The sequence below is a fragment of the Haliaeetus albicilla genome, chromosome 28, assembly GCF_947461875.1.
Source record: "Haliaeetus albicilla chromosome 28, bHalAlb1.1, whole genome shotgun sequence".
Classification (NCBI taxonomy): domain Eukaryota; kingdom Metazoa; phylum Chordata; class Aves; order Accipitriformes; family Accipitridae; genus Haliaeetus; species Haliaeetus albicilla.
The window spans coordinates 12,618,084-12,639,440 of record NC_091510.1 but is presented as its reverse complement, the minus strand read 5'-3'; the positions used below and the strand labels follow the sequence as shown (position 1 = coordinate 12,639,440).

At 44.2% G+C, this 21,357-nt stretch overlaps 1 protein-coding gene across 10 annotated transcripts in view; it reads right to left on the bottom strand.

Moving 5' to 3' along the window:
* KCNC2 (potassium voltage-gated channel subfamily C member 2) overlaps positions 1-10,953 on the bottom strand; it is a 104,001-nt gene extending 93,048 nt beyond the window's left edge. For 4 of the 10 annotated variants that reach the window (XM_069773767.1, XM_069773766.1, XM_069773770.1 and 1 more), the window contains exons 1-2: positions 10,479-10,950; positions 9,162-9,925 (exon numbers count right to left, since the gene is read on the bottom strand). In XM_069773767.1, the coding sequence (XP_069629868.1) occupies positions 9,162-9,794 (633 nt within the window). In that variant the 5' untranslated portion in view covers positions 9,795-9,925; positions 10,479-10,950. Of the gene's footprint in view, positions 1-9,161; positions 9,926-10,478 lie in introns of all 10 variants that reach the window. The other 6 variants (XM_069773762.1, XM_069773771.1, XM_069773769.1 and 3 more) reach the window with 5 other exon arrangements.
* Between the last annotated feature and the right edge of the window lie 10,404 nt (positions 10,954-21,357).

Below are 21,357 nucleotides of genomic sequence, written 5' to 3'. Positions count from 1 at the left end.
AATATAGCCAGTAATAAAATTTACTGGCCAAAGGATGCAGGTGCCTAAGGTGTTTAAATCAATTTGTTTAACATAAAGTATTACGAGATAATGAACAGATACCAAGTTATACAGCAGAGCTGATGTTCAATACCTGCACTGAAATCCTACCCCGCCTGATTTCTACCCCCAAAAAAGCTGTTGATGTCATTTATCATATGCCAGTTACTATATACATGTTATTTTTTAAACCATGAAAATATGAAACATCATCATTATTAAGTAAAAGGACATCATTTTCCATTGTAAGGGAAAAGAAGGTTGGAAGACCAGAACTTCCCTATTTAGAGCAGACTATTTCAGTTGGAAGGGAACTACAACAGTCTTCTAGTCCAACTGCTGGACCACCTCAGGGCTGACCAACAGATAAAGCATGCTATTAAGGGCATTGTCCAAATGCCTCTTAAACACTGACAGGCTTGAGGCATCGACCACCTCTCTAGGAAGCTTGTCTCAGTGTTTGACCACCCTCTCGGTGAAGAAATGCTTCCTAACGTCCAGTCTAAACCTCCTCTGGGACAGGTTTGACCCATTCCCACGTGTCCCATCACTGGATCCCAGGGAGAAGAGCTCAGCACCTCCCTCCCCACTTCCCCTCTCAGGAAGCTGGAGAAAGCCAAAACACAGGTCCCACTGAGTTTTTTTATAATTTAAATAATTTCCCAGAATAATGCAAGAATGTTCAAGATGAAATCCAGATGTGTTTGCACATCAATTATATCCTAAAATTCAAATGGAAAACTGAAGGTAGATATCAGACCTAGAATTGAAAATACAAGAGAACTCCTTTCCCAAATGTGATCAGAAACCAGGAGGACAAATAAGGTTCTTCTCCAAACTATATCTGGACTAAACTTATATAATACTGCAAAATTCCTGTCAGAAAAAAAACAACACCTGCATAACACTTGGAATGATATAAGAAAAAATCTAAGTTAACTTTTTCAGCTCCTAACAATCATTATCCTATGAAAATTAAGATACTCCTGAAACCAATTATTAAAAATAATTACCATTCATATGGGTAAAGGATTACCAAGTGCAAATGAAGAAGATAAAATAGCTCTCTTGAAAAGTACAGAGAATTTTTTAATGCCTATGTAAAAAAAAGGACTAATGAGGACATCTCCTTTGGTATTGTCTAAGAACTAAAGACCCACACATTTGTATACTTTTAAACCATCCTTTACGTTGTCCTGTAATATTTCTTACCACTACTTTAAAAAAAAATAAAATTCTGTTATTGCACAGGCTATATATAAAATACTAATTACCACATACTTGATTACCCTCAATCATATATTAGACAGCATATAAAAGCCTAATATATTTTGTGAACATTTATGATCTGAGAAATTAAGTAGGCCAACCGTTAAAAAGAAGATTACTGCTATAAAGCTAGGACTCTACAAATTATCAAAACCAAACCCACAAACTTCAGGGGATACTTCCCCTTTTTCAAAGACTAGGCATAGTAAAAAAAACCCAAACAATTTTGTGTGCTATACATTAATGAAAATGTAAACACTTAAGAAACTATACTTATTTCAGAAATAAGACTAGATGATATTGTGTGGTATATTTAATGCATATTAATGAACTTTACCATATTATTCAGCACCGGGGTAAGAGTCTGTTCTCTGTTTACAGCATTTTGCAGGAGCATATCAAAGCCCAATATCTAAGGTTCATCTAGAAACACTAAGAAACTACAAAAAGCTGTCTGTAATAAGAAAGGACTGAATTATTACACCACTGTGATAATTAATCTACTGATAAAAAGACCAAAACCACAGCAACATCTCAGAATTTTCAACTTAAAGGGGGGGAGGGGACGACGACAACCCATGGTTATAATAATAATTGGATAATTGGGGTTTTAAGCTTCAAGTCACCACTTCAGTCAAAAATTCTGTAAAGCAAATCACAAATCACAAGAAATTGTATTTCGCGTGATTAGATGGCATTCTATTTTTAACACTACTGATTAACAGATGGAATTGGAGTTTTTCTTTCAAAAGTGCTTTAGTCATCATAAAGTGCCAACAAAGATGTTAATTAACAACACATTTGTAGAACTAAAAAAAAAATTTTAAAAAAGTGTGATTTCATGTTCATTCTCTGCAGCTCTCTCTGACAAAATTACCATTTAGTTATATCAACATATACATGTGTATGTCAGGATAGGGAAGAAAATGTACCAGGTCATCACTACAACTTGAATCCCTTTTATCATGTTTATAAATATTGCCAATGCTAAGTTTTTATTAGCATGACTGTACACGTTTCCACAATTGTATATTTTGGTCACCACTTCCAATGATTTCTGATGTGTGAAATACTAAAATATCCTCAAGTTTCAGCCCTTGCACCAAGAGAAAGGCTCTTAGGGCACGTATAAGTAAGAGTGGACATAGCTCCCCTATTTGTTCTCCATATAAAATTCATTAACAGCTTTGCTTAGCATTGCTTTAAAAACAAAATTTTATTTCTATGCAATTACTAGGTTATACTGGAAAGGGTGTGTGCTTGTCAAAGAATGTGTGTAAAGGAACGGTATCACTGTAAGAAATACACTAAGCAGAATGATAACCGACAGTTTGATATTACCATATCTATATTTTATTTGCCTAACTACTTTACTTACAGTTAAAAAAAAAAAAAAAAAAAACCCAAAACAAACCAACCTCCAGAAATCCCCACAGGTTTCTACACTGAATCAGTAAGCTTCTGTAAATCACATTGCCAGAAGCGAGGTCTAAAGAAGAGTTTAGTAAAGAGAATTAAGAGGGAACCCACTATCCCCATTGGATGTTAAACACAGAGAGCATAAACCCTTTTCTTTCCAGTTGTGGCTGAAGGAAACCCTGTTTCCCCAAGATGAGCCAAGAGTCTGAAGCGCAGGACGAACAGGAGGACTCTCTGGAGAAACAAACAGCTCCGAAACAGCATTTGATAATGAGAAGAACTTGTCTCTTCCATCTTAAAACGACTGGACAGCACTTCATAAGAGATTATTAAAATATTAAAAATGTATTTATATAGGGATGCCTTTCCTCTTCTCTGATCCTTCTGCCCCAATTGCAAGGTAACTTCATAGGAAGAGAACAGTCACTTTCTGCCAGTGATCACTGAGGGAGAAAAGGACAAGCAAGTTTTATGCAAGTTTCCCTTAAAATATCTTGAAGTTCCTACAGTGAAGGAAACTAATCAAGGATTTGGGATTAGTCTGAGTTCTGAACTTCTTTGATTATGACTCAACACGAATTCAGTATATATAAGCAAAAATGTGGACTTCTTCACAGGGTATTGATTGATACATTTACCTTGGACTAGGTACCAGACACTTTAAGAATATAGGGATACCAGTTTTCTTATGTCACTTTTTTCGTATCCTGACTGCATCATATGACAATGGCGTGATAATGTGATACCATGTCTGGCGGTACCACCTATACAATATTCACCAGAAGTTGTGAGCCACTCCTCCCACCACTATCTTAATTGGTTTGAAGGTAAGTTCTCATCCCCACAGTAAACCATTTAAGAATTTTACCACTGTAAACAAACGTGGCCAATAGCACATTGCATGTTAACTACAGAAAGGAAGGGAATGTGGTCTGCCAGATTTCTCAACCAGAAATACTTCTTACACCATTATTATCTTGGGCTGTGTATGTTAAGCTAAAGGAAGGGAACGTGGTCTGCCAGATTTCTCAACCAGAAATACTTCTTACACCATTATTATCTTGGGCTGTGTATGTTAAGCTAATTTCCACTTCCAGTTACACCAAAGCAAATTCAGCCTAAGTCCATTAACCGAATTATTTTAGAGTCGTTGGAAGACGAATCTGGCTGTACGCACATGCACGTATGTAACAGCGTCTATTTCTGAAATGATAGGACGGATCATCTCTGTGGCATTTATGTCAGAGCCATGACAAAATGCTTTTCCCAGATGCATAAGTGACAGCAAGAAGGCTGTTTTCAATGGGAAAAGGAAGCCAAGAGCTGGCTTGTTTCCATGGAAACACTAGCAGCATCAGGCAGAACAGCTGTAGAGGGAAAGGCAGAAGTTCGGGAGGCAGAAATCTTGCTGATTTTACCTCACCGACATGTCAGTGCCATCAGACGCCGTCTACATTTAAGGTCAATCAAGCTAGTTTATGTTGACTACGTCACATATTAGGCTACAATTTCCAGTTCAGACTTAAAAGCCAGCATGCCACAAGTAAATTAATAAAAATTACTTACAAAGCGATTTAGCCCAGGTAGCCCATGCATCTACAGAGTATATGAATATCTGTAACAGTGATGCATTATGATTTTTGTCATTAGGAACAGATCTTGCTGTTTCTTTAAAAATGACAGCTCACAAAGGCTAAATGCTTCAAGCAGAATGACTGATTTTCCACCAATTTAATCTAACGGACTCTTTTCCCATTTAAAAATAAATTCAGTACTTTGATTACCAGCATGGCAAAAGGAATACCCTCTCTGCAGTTTCTTTATCAACCTTACTATTTTATCACTTTCAGATAGAAGATGTCTGCATAACTCAAAAATTATTAAATGGTAAAATCTAGAGTATACTTGCTTTCCTTGTTGAGTAAAAGACAGAGAATAAAGATTTCCACTTATAAATTAAAGGCCCTTTCTATTTGTCAAGAAAGCAAATAAACTTTGCTATTCACTATTAATCTACGGACATATATTCTGAGATTAACATATCTTCACCACTCTGTTCACGGTATCTCAGACTATCCCGGCAGCATTGCTTCCACCAAAAATAAAAACTGTTTTGCATCACGAACAGCCAAAGCCCTAAAAATATAACCCACTCCAGTCATTCACCATACAGACGGGTATCTAGGACCTGGAAAAAAACCAATAAAGACATAAGTTATTGTTGATAAGAATGCTCTCCAGTATGATTTCTGTAGCTTTAGCCTTTCGAGGGGATCTATCAAATCCTATTTTCTCCCTCTCCCATCTCACTCCTTTCAGCTGATTCTTCCTACAACCTGCCCCACCGAATGTTCAGAGCTGGCGTAGATGGTACGGGACGCTGAAAGGACTCTCTGACAACGGAACTTCACGTAAAGCAGTAGACGGGAACGTCGTACTTCCATCCAATGATACCGCTCACTGCTCAAGTCCAGCTCCTCGTGTCACGACAAAGCAGCGTGAGATCAGTATTTTTAAGAAGGTGTAAGTATCTTGATGCCTCGACTGCCAGGCTTCTGTGGTTCTATTTGTGTTTCAGTGAATACTTACTTACAGCAAACTTTACAAATACTTGCTAATTAGTTTTTCTCCTTCCCTTGTAAACCAAGTAATTATGATCTTTCCTATAGATAAAGGCCCTACAGCAAAGGGGCTGTGCAATTTGCCTTCAGCTGCCAAAACCAGCAAGGGTGCTGCAGGCAGCGCCTGCTCGAGTGCCCTGGGCCATACTGACCCCCTGAGCCACCCCACTTCGCAGGTGCTGTCCCCTCACCCACGAACAGATTTACCGTCTTCTCGGAAAGTGAAGGACATATAGCTACAAACTTTGCGAATCCCTGGGCTATTTCTGAGTTCCTACGCTAAGTACAAGAGTAATCCATAATCTTTAGGAAAAATCAATGACAAATATGAATTAATTCCTTAAAGAGCATCAACTATTTCAACTATTATTCAAAAGTAAAAGGCCTTAAAAGCTTAATTAATTTGAAATATGGTATCTGAGACCAGCACTGATGTTCTAGGTCCTGCTGGGCTTCTGCAGACATTCTTTCAAACTCAGTGCTTAATTATGCCTCTTGTACTTTCTTACAAACTATTTGGACGTATCTTTGCACTTCACTAAAACATAATGAGTACTTTGCACTTACGAGCCATCAAAGGATACCAAAATCATTGACAGGTATTAACTAGCAAAACGCACAATACACGTTTGGTTCAGGTAAGAATCAGGTAAGTGTCTGTTTCAGAGATGCTTAAACCAACGCACAGGAAGATTTAGTTGCCTGACGCTTCTCCTCCTATGACAGTATCTTGTGCCACTAGCTTTCCGTATCTACATAACAGCATTCTGTCAAATAGCAGTTTGTGAATGATTGCTCTATTAAGCCTGGGAGTGAAAGGAGTACGGCTGTACTCTTTAATTTCATTTCACAGTCTATGAAATCCAAAACAAACAAAAAAAAACCCCAGAAATAATATTCAGATATAACTCCTGAACTTGAGAAACAAAGAAAGGCATTGCACATTTCAAAGCAATTGTATGTACGTGGATTACATTTTATATTCACAAAAAAAACGTTTAGTAGCTGTCGCCATCTGAATATCAAACTGCATACACTAAAAGTTGAATCTTTTTTTTTTAGAATCTCAGATAAAGTAAACCTTCTTGTCAACAAACAAGTTCCACTATTTATATAACATCACTGGATGGTCTTGCTAGAATAATCTTGTGCGTGCACTATCCCCCAATAGGTTACCATGGCAACTTATATTTGAAATTCTATAAATTTCTATTTTTAGAGATCACAGTTTAGGATAAAGCAAATCACAAATATTAAGTACCATTTCATTAATAGAAAATATCCCATTTTTATCATCATCATAATTCCCAGAAAAGACATTGCTGAAGTTAAATCAGGCAGTAATGCTAAAAAAATAATTACCACCATTATTAAGAAAGTTTACCACTAAGCAGCCTCACCATAATCTAAGTGGCGTATGAGTCAGTAGCTGACACTATGAGGCAAAGATTGATGTTCACAGAGTTTTGTCTTGATTACAGTAAGGCCAAGATTTCACTCAAATGTTTTTAGAGTTAGTCATCATTTCAGCTGACACAAAACAAGAAGTGTATTTGCCAGAACACTCAAAAAATAACGTCTCTGTTTCAGGTGTGGGAAAATGTTGAATTGACATTAATGTCTCAGTTCCAAACTAAGGTTACCATCACCTTAAATTACGGTGTTCAAGAGTGCTTACTAAGTGCATGCTAGTCCTTAAATACAAATTTACTTAATGCTTTAAAACTTGCCAGCAGTTCTCAAAGTTGTCTCCCTGCCTGAAAGATCGAGGTACAGAGTAGCAGCCTTGAAGAAAATGAAAACGCTGATTTAGACACTGTTGTTACATCTCTGACACTGCCTTACTCTGGCTGCCTGGAGTTGAAATCTGAATATAATGCTTAAAACCAGGTTTTAAGTTATAAAAAGGTAAATACCTTATCTTCTAAGACACGAATATAGCCATGTCACAATTTTCTGTTATGATGTTAATTAGGGCATTCATTTTGCAAACTCAAAATATGTTTAGCCGAGCCACTGACGGGTCAGGATGGTCTAGTACAGATGGAAAATTTGGAAAGCAAGTGCCTACAGGCTCTGTCAAAGAGCGGACCGAAGTGGACTGAAAACCCAAGTGACAGCTACAACTCCAGGGCACAGCTGCAATCAGCATGCCTACCTTCCTATTTCTCCTGGTATCTTCCATTTAATGTTTACTTTGCACTCCTCAGTTCTCCAGCAAAGCTGAGTGGAAAGGTTCCCTATCGTAAAAGCCGCAGATTCGGCGCCGTCAGCAACTTTCCACGAAAGAGGAGGTGAAAGACAACCTGCAGCGCAATCACCGCGTGCACCACTGTTCCATCACATAACTGACAGCCAAGTTTTCTTTAGGATTCAGACAGCTAAGATGCGAGCAACGTGGGTATGTCATCGATGAGCAAAGATAGACACTTCTGGTAGTTTGTCTTCAGAACTGATCCTTTATTAAAATCGTATTTCAAGTATCAGCTAGAGCCGGCTGTCGAGGGAAAACGTATTGGTGGGCAACCTTCAAAAACATAAACAACGCTGGCACTCAGCAAGGGACAGTAGTGACTCCAAGGACTGTTACTTTCTGTTTAACTTACCTCACTAAGCTCACGGGAGTTGCTAACTTCCACAGAAACTGCATCAGGCCATAGGGCACAAATCAGGAATTCACTTAACCACACGCTCAGGGTCACATCTGTGAGATTGTCAGTGAAATCAGGGGAACGGATCAGGAGACGACACCCACCGTAACTGCACTTTCTGCAGAACGAGGCTTAGCTCTGAATACTTCACAGGAATCCCGGTAAATATGCTGCAAAACACTTCCTACCATTTTATAATCAAACGTTTCCAATTACAAGTTCTTTTTGTTGTATCGCAGGGAGGATTTGCGGGTGGTTGTTTTTCTCGTTGTTAAATCTGAGGCACCGCTGTATCTTTCTCTCAAAGGAATTACAACCATTTGTTTGCTCCAAAGCCCTGGGTTAGAAAGCAAACCGGCATCGCCGCTGACAACAGCGACTAAAAGACGGAACTAAAGTCCAAATCGTCAAAGTAGAAAGTAGTCGGCATCAAAATCTAAAGCAACAATCTAAATAATGGAAACTTACTACGATCGTTTACTGCCTTGTGCCCGTACCCTCAGCCACGGAGCCGGTAAAGGGTCACCCTGAGAAATCGATGGAGGGAGAGCCAGGGTGACCCCCCCGTCACACTTACTTTGTGGAACTCGGATCACCTCCCAGTGCAGACAGAGCGAAGCTGGGACAGGGCTGAGGTCCCTCGCCTGCATCCTCGTCACCTCCTCACCCCAAACCCGAGACCCCCCCAGCGATGCCCTCCCGGTGGGACCACCTGCCCCGGCCCCAAAGGCACCTCCACGTTAGGTGTTCAGAAAGGACGAGGGCACCTCGGGGCCGTGTCTGCCCACACCCATGCAGAAAAGCGTCCCCCCCCTTGCCCGGGACAGCGAGCGTGGCCCCCTTCGCAGACTCCTCGGGTCACGGCTCCCACCTCACCCCGCGTACGCTCCCACGGGGGACGCCGGCACGGCGGGACCCCCACGCCGCCCGCGGATGCAGAGGGGACACGCACCACCGCCCCACGGGGAACCGACGTCACCCCCACGCAGCAGCCCACCGAAGAAGCGTCATCGCCTCCGCGCGCCCACCCCAACCGGGGCGAGCTTCCCCTTCGACGCCCCAAGGGCAAGGGGACCATGGCGTGCCCACCCCTGGCAGCCCCTCAGCCTCCCCCCCGGGGCGGGATCGCCGTCCGTCCATCCGTCCGTCCGTCGGCGCTTACCCTGGCGGCCCGTGAGGAGTAGGGATCCTCGAAGAGCGCCCAGACGCGGGGCTGCAGCCGCCGCCAGCGCCCGCCCTTGCCCTCGGCGGTGGCCCCCACGTCCTCGATGCCCAACCTTTTGGCGGCCAGGTCGTCGTCGTCGCCGTCGGGGGGCGGTTCGCCCGTCAGCAGGTCGGGAGCCTCGAAGATGTCGAGGGCCTCTTCGGCGTCGCGGTGCTGGCGGTAGGTCATCCAGCAGCAGGGCTCCACGTCGGTCTCGTCGATGCCCCAAAAAGCCAGCTCCTCCTCGAAGAGGGGCCCGCAGACGTCGGCGGGGCAGTGCAGTTTGCCGGTACGGTAGTAGTTGAGCACATAGGCGAAGACCCCCGGGTGCCGGTCGAAGAAAAACTCGCTGGTACCCCCGCTGCCCCGGGGGCTACAGCCGGTGCCGGGCTCTGGGCAGCCCCCCACGGGTGGAGGTGGGTTGGGGGGCGGCAGGGGTGGTTCTTCACCGCCCGGGGACTCGCTCTGGGACTCGCAGGCGAGTAAGGCCAGGCGGGTCCCCGGCAGGGTCTTCAGGGTGCTGCGGTAGGTCTCGTGCCGCGTGCCCCCCACGTTGAGGATCACCCTCTCGTTGTCCTCGAGCTTCCCCATCGCTCCGGGTGGGACATGACTGGGGAGGGTGCGGGAGGCGGCAACGGGGATGGTGGTGTTGGGGGGGCTGGGGGGGGGTACACACACACACACACCGGTGGCGGGCAGCTCCGCAGGGGATGAGCTTCTACCTTAAACGCAAAGAGAAAGAAGAAATCGAGAAGCCCCCCCCAAGCACCACTGGGGGAGATGGGGGGGGGCTATTCCCCACCATCACTGCCTGCCCTAGCCCCCCGCTTCCCCTGAAAGCAGGCTACCGAAATGTCACTGCTGCTTTTCTCCCCCCCCCATCGCCTCCTTTCTCCCTCGTGGGGCTGCGTGAACCGAGCTGATGGAATAGAAAGTGTGCGGTTAATTATTTAATGGGCATCTATCTTTTATTAGCCTAACAGCTTAACGAGGGGGATAATAATAATAAAAAAAAAAAAAAAAAAAGGGTTAGGGGGTTGTCTCTTCGTCGCCCCCCCCCTCCCTATTTTGGCAGGGAGGGATTGCTTTTGGGGGAAGAAATACCAAGCCCCCCCCTCCCCAGTAAGCTCAGGCAGCGGGCACACCCTGGGAAAAGCTGGGCTCCCGACTTTCTCGGACAAATCATCCAGACGAGCGTGCAGCTGGGGGTTTCTCCATGCCCCCGCCCCATCCCTCCAGCCCCCTCTTCTTCCTCTTCTTCCTCCCCTCCGTTACCTTTACCGGAGGAAAGCGAGCGGCTCCTCTTCCCCGGCGGGCTCCGGTTGATGCTCGGCGGCGGACGCCGAATCCCCGCCGCTCCCCGTGTCTCCCCGCCGGGCGAGAACTACTTGTTGGTTTTTTTTTTTTTTTCTTCTAGGTTTTTGGTCGTTTGGGGTTTTTTTGTTTTTTTGATGTTTGGGTTTTTTTTCCTCCTTCAGGTAGCTGTTTTACCTCTCTCCATGCTCCACACCGAAAAGCGTAAAAGCGGCTCCCGCCCCCCGCTCGGAGCCCCCGCTCTCTTCATTTTACAAGGCAAAGCCAGTTTTTCCCCAGCGGGACGGCGAACGAGCATCTCGGGCGGGCAAGCAGAGCCATGGGCGGTGGGGTCGGGGCACCTCGGGGACCCGGTGCTGCCGGGCTTCCAGCGCTTCTTCGGGAAAACGAACCCAAAGGTGAAAAAAAAAAAAAAACAAAAAAAAAACCACCCAAAACCCACCTCAATTGGGGCTGAAGCTCCTCCCCGGGGCGGAGGGAGCCGTCCCTCCGTACCCCCCCCAGCCCTGGGGTGGGGGGGGGCTGAGGGAGGCGAGAGCAAAAACAAATACCACATCTCTCCGGGAAAAAAAAAAAAAAAAAAAAAAAAAAAAAAAAAAAAAGGCAAAACCACCGCCTCCACTCCTGCTCCCGGTGAATTTGGTTCATTTAAGGAAAACAGGCGGGAATGGGGCAAGGCTGGGGCTAGCTGGGGTTTTTGGAGGAATGCAGGCTCCAGGTGACTGAGGAGAGGGGCTGCTCAGCCCCCCCTGGGAGAGGGTCCTGCCCAGGGCAGGTGGGTGCCTGCAGCACCCAGGTCACCCAGCACCCACAGGGGATGCGCAGGGTGCTGGTGAGGGGTACCCCCAGCTCCCGGGGAGCCCCCCGGAGCCAGGTCCGGCACAGGTTGGCAACTGGGGGACCCTCCGGCCTGTGGGGGGTCAGGGTGGGAGGGCTTGGGGAGAGGGGATCCAACTTTTATGTCAGCTGGGAAAAAAAAAAAAAAACCCAAACAGATATGGCATGGTGGGTACACGTCATACTCAGTATACTTCGAGGTTGGGGGAGGCGGGGGGGTGGTAAAAATTGAGAGTCCCCAACAATATACAAGGGAGCCCAATGCCTTTGCCAAAGTCTCTGCCTCCAAGCCAGCCCAGTTATTTTCTACAGCCTATGTTACTGATGCCTGGTTTCAGCCAGGTTGGTCAAAAGGAAAGAAGCTTCCAGCCCCAGAGAGAAGATACACAAAATGAGAGGTGATCCAGCTTGCTGCTTCCCCAAAAGAAAAATCTCCCTCTGCTCCAAGGGTAGTTCCTGGCATGAAGTAGGGTAACGAGTGGAATAACGGTATCTGAAACGTCCCCCTTTGCATCAGAACCTTCGGCTGGGCACTTGCTGGCGTTGGGAAGGCAAAGTTCTGCTGGAAGTGATGCTCAGAGGACACTGTGCTTAGGCCAGATTGCTTTAACCCAGATCTGTCTGTATGTGGCATCCATGATGTAAACACAGACTCCCAAAGCAGCAGCAACTTTAAGAAATGGGTTTCAAACTCTCTCCAGATGTATGTTTTGAAGTTCCTAAAAAAAAAAGGCAAAATACGTTCTGCCAAAGCAAATATAATCAGTCAGTGAAAACTCCCAGGAGCCAAAATTAATATTCAATTACAGAGTTGTAAATCCAGTGGAAAGGACTCACCCATCCTAAACCAAAGCAGCGCTGCTCATGCCATACTTGCTTTTCTTTGCAGAGGGGATTTTTCTGAAAAGGGGCCATAGAGAAGGAGGGAGTAAGACAAAATGAATATTCATTGTCTTTTCTCTGACCTATGAGAGGTTTCTGGAGAAATGCAACGTATTAAAGCTCTGCAGCATTCATCCATTATGGAAAACCATGGGGTGGCAGTAGCTGCCAAAACACGACACAAACTGTATCATCACAGAATATCAGGACTTCCTCTGAACTGTCGCTGTCTGCTCAAGTCCCACAGCTGTGCTCAAGTTTCAAGACAAGCACTCACCTCCACAAAAAAACCCCACCAAACCACCACAAACAAGAAAACCCAAACCAAAACAGCAACAAAACCAAACACAACACCCCCCACCAACCCCCCATAAAAAAAACCCACCCCACATCCCACCCAAGAGCCTAGGAAACCCAAGACTAACAAGGATGGCATCTCACAAACAAAAAATTTACAGTCATACCCTGTAATGCCAATGCCATAAAAAAGGCATGTGTTATGAGAAATCTGTTTACGCTTCAGACTTCTTAAGCACACAGGCTTTTTTATTGCATGGGGAAGAATAAGCCACAGAAATAATTTTTCCAATTGGTAAGAAAAGGAACGGTCTCTTGCAGACTATAATAGTCCTTCAGTCACGTCAAAATGTCCATATTCTACACCATGTCTGTTACTAAATATAATGCTATTAACTTCTCTGTGTGTCACTCTTCCTTGTATTTTTAGCATGTGGCAGACTTCTCAATAAAGAATGAAATTACATTAGACATTGACTTTCCAGAGCCGACATTTTCTTGAATGACAATATTCTACATAGGCAACTGTAGTAACATTTATGAATTAATTTCCCCACTACAAGAGACTGACCTGAATTTTTGCACTCCTCAGTGCTTCCAATAAAAGTGGAAGCATGAGACGTATGTAAGAGAGAAATGTGCCTGCTGAGTAAGTCTTACCATGAAATATATCTGCAAATGGAAAAAAACCCCCAAACTATTTACACATACTCTCAAACATATTTATGTAAAAGTTAAGTGGAAACATTTCTGTAGCTCAAGATTTGGAACTTTCTTTGAGGAGCTGAGTGACACTGAGGAACACACAACAAATTTTCCCTGCTGGATACGTAGCAAAGGTCCTCTGTTATCGTTTTAACCAACAAAGCAATAAAACTAGATGTGAAGACCACCACCAGAAACCAGAGCCAAAACAGCATTTTACTTACTGGCAGCAATCATTCTTCTTACAAGCTTGAGTACTGCAACGCAAAGTCACTGCGGCTGCCTAACAATAAAAGAGCAAATGGAAGAAAGGACTTGTGGAAGAGAAAAACAAATTTGAGGACAAAGGCAGCGTACCCTGCTTACAGTCATGCTCTGAACCACCTTCTGGAGGAGCTCTGACCCTGACGACTAGGGCGTCCCTGGGAAGGTTAACCTGCCCAGCTACCATCCGTCTTCCTGAGGAGGACACGAGAGGCAGAAGCCATGAAGTTTTTCTAGTGCAGGTCACCATTTCGTATTTTTCATATGATGGTGTAATTGAGAAACAAACAAACAAAAAATCAATTTTATAATGGAAAATTACAGTTGAAGACAGTGCAACATAGCTAAAATATGATCGATTTATATCAATTTACTTGATGATTAAGTAAATTAACTAATTATTTTAAATATCCACTGTCATTAACATTTTATTAAGCTTCTACTTGTTTCTTTCACATCTCCTTCTGTTCTCCCTTATTATTTATGATCATCTCTACTATTTACAATTACATGTACTAATCCATTACAGATCTTGCAGAACATGACAGCCACATTATACTGAAGTACACTGATAAGTCAGAAACCTACTCTGAAATTGCAAAAAAAGAATTAATAGATTAAGTAAATGTCTGTGAAATACAACTGTAAGGAGCCATGGTGTAGTTAAATTGGACAAGGCTGGAAACAAAGCCAGCAGAAAGTTGTCATTATCTTTAAATTCCAAAGCATGATTGCGTTTTTAGTTAATGCAGTTGAAATACGAGCTTGGTTTGATCAATAGCACAGAATTAGTGAAAAAAGGTCTTACTGCAGAAAAATACAAATAAAACTAAGATTGGACAAGACAGATGGTCAAAGTGTGAAAACTGTCATGAAATTAGTCTACTCTTAGTCCCACAGTAGCAGGCGGGAGTCCCCTGTACGAGGCACTGCATACAGGCTGGTGTGGTTTGTCTGCCCAACCCAACCCCAGATCTTCAATTCTTTGTGAAATGCTGGGGAACGTGGTATCTCTCATCGAAAAACGAAAAACTGGAAAAGTTCCTTGTACGTTATATTTATCAAGGAAAGAAAAACTAGGGAACCCAAGATTGGGATCTCCTGAGAAAGCACATGACACAGTAGGAAAAACAGGTGAACACTAATTGCATTGCCTAATTAGTAATCCACAGCACAACCCATTGTACGTGGTTGAGTCACTGCCTTCCCCGGTGGTGGCGAGGGGATGGTAAAGTGTACAGTTTTATTTACATTAAAACAGGCTTCAAGCTTCTCTTTTCAAAAGAAAGGGGTGTTGGGAAGGGGAGCGTGAAGCGACCTCGCTGTGGAGCCAGGACTGGCCCGTTTTGCCTTGTGTTAACTCCAGCTGCAGCCCTGTGTCACGCACAGCTCCTGCCTCAGCGCCGAGCCCCACGGTCGCACTTGCCCTCAGAAATCCTCGTGTTTCCTTCTGCTCTGAGCTGGGACCCCGGAGCACACCAACCTGTACGTTCTCATCATCTTCTTGGTTCTCCAGCCCTCCCACAGGTGCTCAAAAGATTTCAAAGCAACCTTCCTCATCACAAGCTTCCAACACCACAAGCTACACCATTTCGTTGACCGTTCCAGGTTCAGGCGGTTCCAGCGCAGAATCAGCCGATTCTCTTTTGGGGGCTGAGGTGGACCTGGGCTCCTTCCACGGGTTGTCCCTCGGATTCCCCATCACAGAGGAACTCAAGCCTGTCCCATTCCATGTCCCAGCTCCCCCCAGAGACATCTTCCCCATCTCTTTTCTGCTCCTCTCCCAAATTCCTTCTGCCTTTCCCTGTTTTCCAAAGCTCTCCTTAGCGCTGGCACGTGTGAGTTCAGCAACCTGATTAGCGTCACCTCTGCAGCAAAAGGCATTCCTTCAACTGCGATCATATTGACTAAGCATCTTGGGTGGAATAAGCAAGGTTTGGGCAGCGGGACCGCAGGGTGCCTGCAGTCCCATCCATTTCCAGCCCCCCCCCTGCCCTCCAGAGCCTCAGCCAGCCAGGAGCCCTGGCACTTGCCTCCCGTGTGGTTTAAATAAATAAAGCAAGTGAAAATTCCCCAGCTCGGAGGACTGTTTTGCCCACAATGCTACAAGAACACACATATAATGCAAAGTGGAGCCGTTTGATCAATCGCCTCCTCCCACCAGCCTCATAAACTCCCAGACCCAAAATATTTGCTCTCACAGGGGACAATCCCTTAGAAACTGTCACCCTCCGCTTCCAATTCCACTGTTCCTCTAAATCAGGAGTGGATCCCACACACCCTTTGCCCAAAGGTCAGTCACTCCAGAATCTTCTCCTAGCCACTGCCTTCTTCATTCGTGAGCCTGCGGTGCCCTTCGGCTCCCTCCAGTTACTAATGCCAGAGGTATTAGCAGTGCAAGGTGGTGGAAAGAAGGATTACTCACCTGTTTCTGCAGTAATTCAAGTAGCTTTGTCAGTGCTGATTCACATTTGTGGGATGCACATTTTCAAGACATACAGGATATTACATTCTGCTTATAAAAGGAGGCATTGCCTCAGGCTCTGTCCATACTTACACTTTTTAGTGCCCGATGCTGAAATAGTTGGAATGAATTTTTGATCTGTCCTGAAAATTTGCTTCGATTCCAGTTAAAGGTCAGTGATGTGTCTTTCTCATTCATAACTTGCCAGCACATGATGCCACTTCTGAGGGACTGTCACCTGCCAGCGAGATAGTGGCTTTGTAAAGAAGACTAATTAAATGGTCAGAACAGTACTGAGCTCCTCAACGGGTGTTTACTCTTCAGTTCAAGTAGAATGTAAATACATGGACTGAGCTTCTTCCAGGTGCTCTATACACTTCCAGAGACTGAAAAAAAAAAGGTCTTGGAATGACCTAGTCAAACACACAGAATCCTGAGGGACAGGGAAAGGAATGCAGTACCTCCAAACTAGTTACAGCTCTTGGGGAGAAGCTTCCATCGTTCAGAAGGGTAAATCTTTCCATTTGTAATCAGAAAGCAGAGAGAGGTGGAAAAATGGGGAAATGCCCAAGCCACGTATCTTCTCCTACAGCGTGGCTATCTAAGCCAGCAGAGACAAGCTCGCCTCCACTCGCCTCCTGGCACAGGAGCACAAGCCTCATGAAGATTTTGGGAAATGCTATTCCCACCTTTTCTGCAATTTTCTATTCTTTTTCCACCTCATTCATTTTGACTGAAGTTTTTGGGCAACACATTGATAATAAACTTCATGTCAGCATAATGAGGGCCTCATCTGGTTGCAAGTCTTAAGCACTCCCATAATATAAATAATCAACAATCACCTAGAAGATGCAGGACAAATAGTTTTCTTCAGCTACAGAAAAGCATGCCCTGAAAGAACTAAATCTGTCTAAACAGAAGTGCCTTGTTATCTATTCTAGCAGTCTCTTCAGAAAAGAAAAGAAAACAAAACACAACAAAAAAACCCAGATCTATAACATAGCTTGCTCTGAAACATCTGTCATTTTCATTTCATTGGTAAAGACTGTATTAAGAAACAGCCAATTTACAGGGGCACTGTACAAGCCTTACAAAGAAACTTAAAGCGATCTTTAGTTTCCAAGTCTCTGAACTGATCAAATTGAGTTGGACATAATTTGACGGGGGGGCGGGGAGCAGGGGTTGGGAAAAGACCTTTACATTTTTCTTTTGGTAAATTATATTATCATCCGGTACACGCTCTATCTACTACCTCAATCGATATTCAAACTGTTGTTGAACAGCTAGTCTGTGCTTTTAAAAGAAAAGGTCCACTTGCTAAAATTTTCTGGAAGCAGTATTATGTTTCACTTAATGCCAGCTTTTACTGATTTTCTCCTAAAATCAGTTCAAATCCGATACATAATCCACATATGATGGTGATTTATTTGAGGAAGCCAGCAAACCCCCTCTCACATGCCATCAAAATCAATGAAAACACACTCAAAGGACCACAAGGGTTTTCAGATGACTGGCATTGTTCCACCTAGTTTCTGCATTCCACCAGAGTTTAACTGGAAACCTACCTCATCTATCATTGTCCTCCTTTCTGTGACTAAAAAACTCCATGATTTTCATTAATTTTTAGTAAAAGACCATAACACATGTATCCAAGAAGGCAAGGGGTCTGCTTTAATAGGCTATCTTCTGAAGACGTTTGCACTGATGATCTTCGAGGCATCCTTGACGCTACAGCCATTTAATTGATCACTCTACCAGCGTGTAGAAGAGATTTTTGTAACAATAGATTTGTAACAAGTTTAATAATTATGTTTTGCAATGGCGGTGTCGGCCCATTGCGAGTAGTTATAGTTTACCTGTCAGAAGGGAAACTTCTAGAGCGCGAGTGGCAGAAGTCTCCCGCAGAGTCTCACTGACTGACGCAGGCAGATTTTAAATCAGATGCCTTAGCCATGCAGGAAGCAAAGAGGTTTCTTCACAGCGTCTGCAGTCTCATATAGCAGACCCAATCTCAGTGTATGCAAGCTTGATTAATTTTGACTGCCTCCATTCAGCTGCAGTCAAGTTTTTCTCTCCTAATTTTTTTCATGCTACTTTGCAGACAAGATTGCCCAAATCTGGACTGAGCTGTCTACTGCCATGGAAACAGAACAGTATTCTCAAGAGATAAACACTGCATCTCCTCTGCTCGTGCTTCGATCTTGCTCACAAAAGTTAGAGGTGCTGGCATAGATTTCTGCTATAACCCGTAAATCGGACCATTACCCTACCTGACGGGGGAGAGCCAGATGGGAAATACCAGATCCACGGCGGGTAGCATCGTCAGCGTTTTGTCCTCAGAGGCAAGGCGCCAGTGAGCCTTAAAGAGCTGCGCAAGGTCACGCTGAGGTAGAGAGGTCTTGGCACAAACAGCCCAACTAACGCTCAGTTAGTAGCTCATCTCAGCATAAGGAAAATAATACAAGGTTGTAAAACTGCAAGTGGATTTCTCGAGTCTCCGCGTGTCTTTGAGCGAGTCAGCTTCTGTACTTAAGCGCAGGGTAAAACCGCATTGGTCACATTGACCGTTACACTTCGTCGTCAAAGGACGTGCCGCGTCCGCCCTAATCTCGTGAACGTTTCAGCAACTTTTGATAGCTACCCTTGAGATCTTTTTCCAATTTGTTTCCAACTGCAGTGCTCTAAGTTGCTCTACGCCTTCCTTAAAGGCCAAAAAGGGCTCGTTTGGAGCAACGGGGGGAAGGTGTGGGCTCGGGGGCTGCCGTTGCTGCTAAGGGACCCTCTCGCCGAGCACCTGGGTCGGGGAAAGCAGGTCCAACACGGCCAGCCAGACACCGACCCCGGCCACGTTCCCGTCCTGAGGGATGTGTCTGGACTGGAGAAAACGGGGGCCTTGGGGCATCAGCAGTCTTGCCTAAGGTCTTGCATACCTCTGGCAGTAGGAACTCCGAACAGAGACGGTTGTCAGGTCCTGGACCGATCCGATCTGCCAAACTACAGTAGGATCGATTTTTGACAGCTGTGCGCCACAGGAAGAGCGAATACCCTCCTAACTGTTGCGAGTTAGTTTAGCTATGGTAATTTCTTTTACATACTCAACAACAGAAAGACAAATGCCTCTAACGGTCTGGAAGACCCTGCTTTTTCTGCAGAATAAGCAGACGGCCTAAAGACTGTAGCAGCACAACAGAGGTGCCTAAAGTTAAGCCGTACACTCCTGCCAGCAACTAACCGAGACCTTGCCACAACCACCGTGGCTCCGTTTCTTGACTCTGAGTTGCTGTAACACCTTCTTCATCCCCCTACACCTTGAAGGCACGCAGGCTAAGCTTACACAAGAGTTTTATACCCCTCTTAAGAAGATATTTTCAATTCAAGATCACCACAGAGTGGGTACGAGCTTGCTGGCAGCCTCCGGTGGGAATTCAGGGTGTCAGTTTTGGAACCTTCACCCTTTTACTTAGCTCGCAATTCGGCAGTTAGCAGGACTGGCAGAGAGACAGAAGTCAGCCTGCCATTGCCGTAGTGAAGAACGCCATTTAAGTATGCAAGACAGCTACTGGCAAGGCATGCACGAGCAAGTCCCTTACTGCCACTTCGTTCCACTCGGGTTCTCACTCGCTTTTTCTCAAGATGGAGGTTAACAACAACAATACACACACAAAACCAACAACAACAACAATCGTTCCTTTTATATTCTTTAGTAAATGTTGACTGTCAAAAGGGAAGAAGCATTCCCATATCATGTAATAATTATTTTTTACAAAACTTTATGCAGCCAAGAAGAATCTCATGGGAGATTCAAAGGACCTTTCTAAAAGAGAACGGATTCTAAAGATCTTCTATTTGGGAGTTGCCAAAACAAAGAAAAGCCTCACAATATTTCAAACCCCTACCTATCTAGAGCTCTACCTTAGCTTTTCTGCTAACCGATGCAGAGATGAGGATTTGCTCTGACTTTTCATTCTGCAAATTATCATTGATATTTGTTAAGCAAGAGGCAACCTGAGATGCTTGTGGTTATGTTAAATGTCAGCTGCTTGTATCGTTAACGTAATATTCCCTGTCTCCCATCCTCAGCTCTTCTCTCTCTCATACCTTTTCCAGCTCGGATTTTACATTTTCTGAGGCAAAGATTATATCCCAACATCGTAGTTCGCACAGTGCCCAGCTCAGCACATGATTCAGTTTTTAGGCACTTCAAAGCTAGAAAGCACATTAATGAAACAGTAACTGACATATGTCCCAGCTCAAAAAGTTTCAGCATCAAAAGGAGAGGCACAGTAGAAGACAAAATGCAAAAAAAAAAGATGCTCTGAGAGCAGAGAGAGCTGCCATCTTCAGTGTACCTTTAAGCTTCTCCCACGACTGTGATTGAAAGATTGCTACTCCTCCTTCAGGAAAGGAAGCTCTAGTTTAAAATCTAGCAGTACCATAATTAATGTGAATATTACACTAATCCTGGAAAAAAAGACCATTACTTATCAGGTTCATTTACATTTTTTAATAACTCCTTGGCTTAGGCTTTTAATGTTAATTTTGAAAATTGCTTAGGAGGTTCCACGTGTCAGCTCCTATCCTACAGCCACCCAACCCTTCCTGTAGGCAAAACGCGTTCAAGAATACAGACGGGCAAAAAGGCTCCGGTCAGTCGTTTCTCCTAAAGGCAGAGCATCGCCGTGTCCTCCTCTGGCAACAGGACATTCAGCTTCACAGTACAGAACTGACATAAAGCACTTGCAGTAGCACAGCGATACGTCACCAGCCTCCACTTGCATTTTATTAGATCCCTAAACTGACATCTACCATGCCAGTTTTTGTTTGATGCTTCTGAACATTTTCTATCAGGATAGATATTAGGAACTGGCAATTAAAACTCAGTCTAAACTGAGCACTGCTGTGTTGTTATCATTCTGGGTTGGTTTTTTAAGTGTCAGAACCATCTTTTTCCACCTTTAAACTGCTGATAGATATGAGTGATGAATGCACAGTCTACATTAGCTGCTGCCATCAAACACTCTCTACAGCCCAAGAGCACAATTCAATCTAACACGTTATCAAAAAGACTGTCTTTGAAGTAAAAGTGCAAAGGAACAGTTTGAAGTCCATGATTATTTGGAACTAATATGGCTACTGTTTTTACTACTCCTTTCATTTTAGTGAAAGAAAAATGCGATTAAGCCAAGAATACTACTAACAAGTTGGTAATCTTGACATAATCCTGACTGGTGTCTAAAGCAGCCTTGTGGTCTGCTCCTTCGGGGTGAAAGGCAGTTCATAATTTTATGTATTATTCATGGTAGTTAATTCACTGAGGAGGAGGGGGAAGGCACTGCAGAAATTAATACAGCAGTAAGTGAACGAGGGGGCTGAAGAAATATCTCACCTGGT